We start from the raw sequence: 8,009 nt of genomic DNA, 5'->3' as shown, positions 1-8,009 counted from the left end.
CCACTATTGCCCATATATCCATCCAACCTATGTTTAAAGCTATCCAACGTATTCGAGGAAATAATGATGTTTGGTAACTTGTTCCACTCGTCCACTACTCTATTTCTAAACCAATGTTTACCTATTTCGAGCCTTAATCTAAATTTGTCTAATTTAAACCATTGTTACGAGTTTCCCCTCCTGATTGGATTGTTTGAGTATCTTTGTAATGTCCCATTTGTTTAGCCCTGACTTCCATTTATACACCTCATCATATAGCCCCTCACTTTTCGTCTCTCAGGGAGTGCAATTTAAGATGCTTTAACATGTCTTTGTACTCAAGGTTCCTAATGCCCGGGATTAGTCTTGTCATTCTCCGGTGAATTATTTCTAGGGATTCTATATCCATTCTGTAATACGGTGACTAGAATTGAACTGTGTACTCCAAATGAGGTCTCACAAGCGCAAGATATAGTTTTACGATAACCTCGCTAGTCTTGTAACTAACACTCCTTTGTATGAACCCAAGTACTTTATTAGCCTTGTTTCGAGCAAATACACACTGTTTACTTGGCTTAAGATTCCTACTTATCATTACTCCTAAATCTTTCTCACATTCGGATTTCTCAATAACATCGTTGTTCATCTGGTATCTGGTTTCCATTGTTACATCTCCTATACTGAGTACTTTACATTTGTCCACATTGAATTTCATCTGCAATTTTTCAGTCCATTCGAAAAATTAGTTTAGATCTTCCTGTAGTTTTGTGGAGACCTCGTCAGATTTAATTACGTCCTATTTTAGCGTCATCAGCAAATTTACTTTTGTTGCTGTCTATGCCGATATTTGTGTCGTTTATGTATATAATAAACAATAATGATCCAAGTACTGAGCCTTGGGTTACTCCACTAGTGACGTTGCTCCAATCGGATTTAGTGCCGTTAATGCTCACTCGCTGTTTCCTGTCCTGTAACCACACCCTAATCCATTTTAGAATATCTCCTGCAATGCCATGAGCCTCTCCCTTCTTGAAAATCGGTATCACATTCGCTATCCTCCAGGATTCTGGCACTACACCCGTTTTTAAGGACAAGTTAAACAACTTTGCTAAAAGCATACTAAGCCCTTCTTGATATTTCTTTAATACTCTGGCAAATATATCATCGGGACCAGGTGACTTATTAGGCTTTAGCTTGTCTATTTGCTTGCTAACATCGTTACCAGTCACTACTATCTCACTTAATCTATTTTCTTCACTATCTCTGTATATAGTCGGTGCCTCGGGTATCATGTTTAAATTTACGGTGGTGAAAACTGTTGATAAATATTTATTCAGATTATTGATCATTCCTCGGTCGTTATCCCTGAGCTCCACGGTAACTGACTGTTTTGTTCCAATCTTGTCTCGTGTTTTAGTTATACATCAGTTAAGAAAAATAAAAGCAAAGTACTTAATGATGTATCTCTTTACCAATTGTTGTTACTCTAATTTTTCTAAACTTCAACAATTTCCAACTTGTAACTTTTGATATACCGTATTTACTAAATATGTCAGAAATAAACATAAAAAGAATAATATTCTCATTTACTCATTTAGTGAACGTTACTTTTACACTGCGAAGAAATGACAATCTGCATCGCAATTCTACTTTAAATGCAACTCATTCATTCTGGCTTCATGACGTCACTGGGCATTGGAAGTCGTGTTGTGATTGGTTGGTGTTAGTCCTAGCCTAGTGCTCCCCCTTCCGCTGCCATACTGTTGTTTTGCTTTTATTAACAGTGTTACCTCATATATAATCTTTAGGCTTCTTACTCTGGAAGTAATTTATCTTCTTTGAGAACAGTGTACAGCGCAATCTTATGATTAATGTCTTGGCAAGAGGCGACACAAATGGACGAAAAATTATATAGTGGCGCGAAGCGGGAACTGATGATGCCCTTCAGCACCTTGCTTCACCTGTGGTCTGGAGAGCCAGACGATACAGCGCTTCTCCTCAGGTGGCGCTCTGCCAGGTGATGTCCTCCGTGTTTACATCCATCCAGGTACACCATACACACCCAAGCGCCTCCTCAGTGGCCTCCCAAGACTGTCATAGCCTCCAAAACCTCTAGTGATTTTTCCAGCACCCACACCTTCCTCACTCACGCCACCCAAGGTAAGTAGGACACACCTTTCCGTGTAGTGTTATCCCTCCCCGGAACTGGTGTTTGAGTGCCCTCCTCCTCCTCCTCCTCTTTTTTATTCTCTTACTTCTCCTCTTGAAGCTCTCCATAGGCGATAAACCAGCCAGACACACGCGCAGATAATGTGGCTAAAATAAAAGCATACCTCAGGAAGGTAGAGGCCAGTGGAGGTGGTGAGCGGCTCTTACACCGCCACTTGTCTCACCAACGACCCCCACCACTCCCTCACTACCCGCGCCACTCCCTCACTACCCGCACACTTGCCTCACCACCTTCACACCCCCCACACCACTTTCACACACCCCCACACCACCTTCACACCTCCAACACCACATTCACACCTCCCAAGCACGTCCTCCACACCTCCCTCACCTCCTTAACATCCCCACACCTCCCTTCCTTCCCTTGCTTCCTCCCCATCCCCACACTGCCCTCATCTCGCCAACATCACCCTCATCAGCCTCAGACCTCCCTCACGCCCCCCACACCACCCTACACCTCCCTCACCTTTCCGCACCTTATCTCTGTCACGATAACCAATTCTGACACGTTGGAGGCCTTAAAATGTGGTGTTATAGACAAATGCAAAGAATAAGCTACACTGACAGGAAAGCAAATAAAGAAGTACTAAGACTTGCAAAAACTTCAAGAGAAATACTTGAAATGTACAGAAAAAGAGAAATGAGAAACTTTGGTCATATAATTAGGGATGAGGTAATAATAACATATACATTAATGGGCAAAATTGAGGGTAGGAAAGTTAAAGGGAAGGCAGAGACTAGGATGGATAAATGAAATAACAAACTGGGTCCCCAGAGAGACCCACAATTTTAGATTAGAGGATTGGTCAAAACAGCCCAAGAACGTTTAGAGTGGAGGTCCAGGTCGCCAACCTTCAGATATGAGGACGGTACTCTGATTGATTGGTCAACATTAATTTGTGGTGCTATTTAGGAGAGGGTTTGAAGGGGACGTGGGCCGATTCACACGACCCGTTTCTGTTCCGACCGTCAAGCCGTCGGCTAGACGCCGTCACCATTTCTTAAATGCATTTTAATGTAACTGATCACACGACCGGTCATGCTGACGGCGGCAGGCGGCCAAGAAATCCTGGCCGGTTTGACAGCGGCTTGGCGCCAGCCTGACGGGTTGCAGACGGCTCGCGTGAACGAGGACCCGTACGGGAATCCAGGTAAAAAAGTCACAGGAAAAAAAGTCAGAGAAAAGTCACCTAACCTAACCTAACCTACGTGCATCATATATAAATTGTGTTGTCAATATGTAAAAGTCATGTATTGTCAGTTCATAACTGTTTTAAAATATTTTCTAGTTTTATTCCCTTAAATGTGACTTTTTTCCTGTGAATTTTTTCTGTGACTTTTTTTCCTGTGACTTTATTACCGTTCACCCCGTACGGTACCTGACCATCTGCAGTTGCCGCCTCCTTATGACGTATTTAGTTCAGTGTTTGGCATCATGGACGAAAGGCTGATAGAAGTTGTGCGTGGGTATGAAGAGTTATTTGACATGACTAACAAGAAATACAGTGATAATCTGCATAAAGATAAAATATGAAAAGCGATTGGAGAGGCAATAAACAACCAGGTGAGTGTGAAAGAAGTTTATTACACTTGAAATATTTTGTTTTGCCTAAATACAGCATATGTATGTTAGGAGTTTGACAGAAAGTTGCCTGTGAACTATTATTGAGAGGCAACTGTTGCGTCTCAATAATAGTTCACAGGCAACTTTCTGTCAAACTCCTAACATACTGTACTGTACATAAATCCTCATTTACCACACCCGCCCTCCCTCCCTCCTTCACAGATGCGATGGTGCACGGTAGTATGGGTGAGCTTGGCCGTGGCGTTCGTGGGCGTGCAGGTTACGTGGGCGTGCAACGAGGTGGTGTGTGCCAGCATGGTCAGCAAGTGCATGTTGACTCAGGCGTGCAAGTGTGACCTTAGCAACTCCCCCACCAACAACTGCACGTGTTGCAGAGACTGTGCCAAGTGTCTGGGCTACCTGTACACTGAGTGTTGCTCCTGTCTAGGTCAGTATACTGAGTGTTGTTCCTGTCTAGGTCAGTATACTGAGTGTTGTTCCTGTCTTGGTCAGTATACTGAGTGTTGTACCCGTTTAGGTTAGTATACCGTGTGTTGTTCCTGTCTAGGTCAGTATACTGAGTGTTGTTCCTCTCTAGGTCAGCATACTGAGTATTGTTCCTGTCTAGGTCAGCATACTGATTGTTGTTCATTTCTATGTCATTACACTGAGTGTTGTTCCTGTCTAGGTCAGTATACTGAGTGTTGCTACTGCGAAGGTCAGTATACTGAGTGTTGCTACTGCCTAGGTCAGTACTGTATACTGAGTGTTAGGGAACAATAACTATGACAGGCTTACTGTACACTGCTAGACGTAAAAAACACTTTGAAGAGAAAGTTTACATCTGGGATATGATGACTTGGTCAGTAATTGTTTGCTGTGTATGTGTTTGTTTCAGACTCATCATTATCATCTTTATTTTGTCATTATTATTACCTTCATAATCATCATCATCATCACCTTCATCATCACCACCATCAAGCAACATCATCATCATCATCACCATCATCATTATAGTCACCTTCGTCATCATCATCATCATCACCATCATCATTATCGTCACCTTCGTCATCATCATCATCATCACCTTCATCATCATCAATATCATTATCACTATCGCTCACTATAAAACATCATTATTATCATTAGTATATCTATCATGTTTCCTCACCCTTAGTATCATCATCGCCATCATCATCACAATCACCATCTTCACCGTCATCATCATCACCATCATCATCATCATCATCATCACTTTCATCATCATCATCATCAGCAGCAACAGCATACTCATCATCACTTTCATCATCATCTTCATCACAATCACCATTTTCACATTCATCATCATCACTTTCATCATCTTCATCATCATAATCACCATCATCATCATCCTCATAATTTTCATCGTCACCTTCATCCTCCTCATCATCATTATCACCATAATCATTATCATCATCATTATCACCACCATCATAATCATCATACTCACCTTCACCATCATCATTATCATCACTTTCATCATCATCATCACCATCATCACCATCACCTTCACCAGCTTCACCATCATCATCATCATCATCACAATCACTATCTTCACCTTCATTATCACCATCATCATCATCACCTTCACCTTCACCATCACCATCATCATCCTCATCACCAAAGTAAGTTATTAGACTGTCACCTCCTCCTCCTCACCAGGTATGTGTGAACCTAGGAGCCAGGTGTTGGACAAGACAGACTCTCAGGTGGGTGACTTACCTGAGCCCTTCCAGCAGCTGTTCCAGGCCCTCACAGGAGACAAGGACCCTCTCCTACGCTGGACCGCCATGACCTTCCCTATCGACTTGGCCCTCTCCGATATAGACACCACAACCCTGGATAAGAACAAGTACAAGTTGGGTGAGTAGATGCTTACTGAGAGAGAGAGAGAGAGAGAGAGAGAGAGAGAGAGAGAGAGAATTGTTGTTGGATTGGGGGAAATGGTGCGATTTGCCTACAAGACCACAATAAGTGTCTCACCAGGGGACAGAAAAAGGTGTTTGGAGAAACGGTCCTGACGTTTGTATTATTGATGTTATATTATCACTTATGAAAAGGTAATTGTAATTTTTTGACATTCAGCAATTATGCGACTTGCCTTCCAACACAAGATCCAGCCTCCCAGAGTCTCATGAAATTTATCTCAAAATGTTTATTTTTTATGGTGACGGTCAACTGCACGGTGATGTACATGTCGCAGTGTATGTCTGGAAGCAAATGTAAGGCCACCTGCACTACCACGGGCGCCACCGCTTATCGCTGGTTCTTTGACGGGTGCTGCGAGTGTGTAGGCAGCCCTTGTATCAACTACGGTGTCAACGAAAGCAGGTTAGTCCCACACACACACACACACACACACACACACACACACACACACTGGAATTCCTCCACACATGCTAGTAACAGCCTGGAACACTTATCCAGACATGTAGAAACAACTCACAAGTGTTTCTATCAACCAAGAATACTTCACACTTTTCTCGTCACCTAGTAATACCCATTTTTGCCTTCCCCGTGACACAGACCCTATTTATATCATATTATGCCCTCCATGGTGGTGTTCATTGCATAAGAATTCCAAATAATCTCACTTCCATGTCCAAGAACCCCATTTTATGCCTCCCCTACACCAACAGGTGCATCACGTACCTTCATGCCCCAGAATCCCATTATTTATGCCCCCTTCCCATGTCTACAGATGCATCCGGTGACCCCATGTTCAAGAACTCACCATTAGCATGTCCCCATGTACCACAGGACCCCCGATTAACGCTCCTTATGCCACCGGACCCCATTAATGATTTTCTTGATCCCCATAGGTGCATCCAATGCCCCATGGTGGATGAGGACGAATACGACGAGGTCCTCACCGATCAGTACCTGGCTGGTAACTCCGCTGATAACTTCGACGAAGTGGCCGCCCAAAGGGACATCATCTCTGAAAACGACCCGGCATTGTAGTCGTCGTCGACAAGGTAGCGTTCAGTAAGACATCGTTACTGACAACGACCCCATCATATAGAGGTCGTTTACCTGGCACAATTCAATCAGCTTGTCGTCAATGAGGGCAAGGCCGAATCCGATAACGACCCCCACCTTGAAGTCGTCATCTAACCTGCCACGACCCACGTAAAGTATCCTCTTTATGCTAACATCAACCAATTATGAATTACATAAAGTAAATGGAAATAACACAAAACCCAGAGGTGGTTCACACCTGCCAGGTAAACACAACTTGTAACGCGCGGGAGACGGAACATACCTGGCGGCTCTCAACACATTAAGAACATAAGAAAATAAGGAGTCTGCAATAGGCCGGTTGGCCTGTGCATGGCAGCTCCTGTCGAGAGTTACTACCACTCTCTATCATCCATGAATCTATCTAGCCTCTTTTTGAAACTTTCCAGAGTTCTCACACTTACTACAAAGTTGCTAAGCTTGTTTCACTCGTCCACCACCCTATTTGTGAGCCAGTTTCTTCCTATCTCCCTCCTAAACCTAAACTTATCCAACTTGAATCCGTTGCTCCGAGTCCTATCCTGCTCGGATAAAATAGAACTTTATCTATATCCCTTTTATTGATTCCTTTCACTCACTTAAATACTTCTATCATATCTCCCCGCACTCTTCGTCTTTCTAGGGAATGCAAGTTAAGTTTCTTTAACCAATCCTGATATGGAAGGTTTCTAAGTCCCGGAATCATTTTTGTCATTCGTCGCTGCACCGACTTTAGTGAATTTATATCCATTCTATAATAGGGGCACCAGAACTGAACCGCATAATCGAGCTGCGGCCTGACTAGCGCAGGATATAGTTGCAATAAGACCTCTGCACTCTTGTTACTTACACTTCTAGATATAAAACCCAATACTCTGTTTGCCTTATTTCGACCATTAACGCACTGTTTTCTAGGCCGTAGGTCCGGGCTTACAAGTACCCCTAGGTCTCTTTCACAAGTCGACTTCTCTAGGTTGATGTTGTTAAGGCTGTATACATTATAAGTATTTGTTCTTCCAATATTTAGTACGCTGCACTTGCTGATGTTGAATTTCATTTGCCATTTTCCAGACCACCCCTGCAGTTTATTTAGATCCTCCTGTAATGCATTTGTATCCTGCCCTGAATTAATTTGCCGCCCTATTTTGGTGTCATCCGCAAACTTGCTTATGTCACTGCTGATCCCAGTATCTAGATC

At 43.1% G+C, this 8,009-nt stretch overlaps 1 protein-coding gene across 1 annotated transcript; it reads left to right on the top strand.

The window, feature by feature from the left end:
• Positions 1-1,943: 1,943 nt before the first annotated feature.
• Positions 1,944-7,194, top strand: LOC121853138 (twisted gastrulation protein homolog 1-A-like). The gene is made up of 5 exons (XM_042347079.1): positions 1,944-2,139; positions 3,995-4,220; positions 5,474-5,674; positions 5,926-6,142; positions 6,634-7,194. Exons 2-5 carry the CDS (start codon positions 3,995-3,997, stop codon positions 6,773-6,775), a joined length of 786 nt encoding a protein of 261 aa, XP_042203013.1. The 5' UTR covers positions 1,944-2,139; the 3' UTR covers positions 6,776-7,194.
• The last annotated feature ends 815 nt before the right edge of the window (positions 7,195-8,009 follow it).

The sequence above is a fragment of the Homarus americanus genome, unplaced genomic scaffold (genome assembly GCF_018991925.1).
Source record: "Homarus americanus isolate GMGI-L3 unplaced genomic scaffold, GMGI_Hamer_2.0 scaffold32871, whole genome shotgun sequence".
In the NCBI taxonomy this organism is placed as follows: Eukaryota; Metazoa; Arthropoda; class Malacostraca; order Decapoda; family Nephropidae; genus Homarus; species Homarus americanus.
Note: the sequence above shows the minus strand (reverse complement) of the source record. Positions and strands in the feature narration are given on the sequence as shown.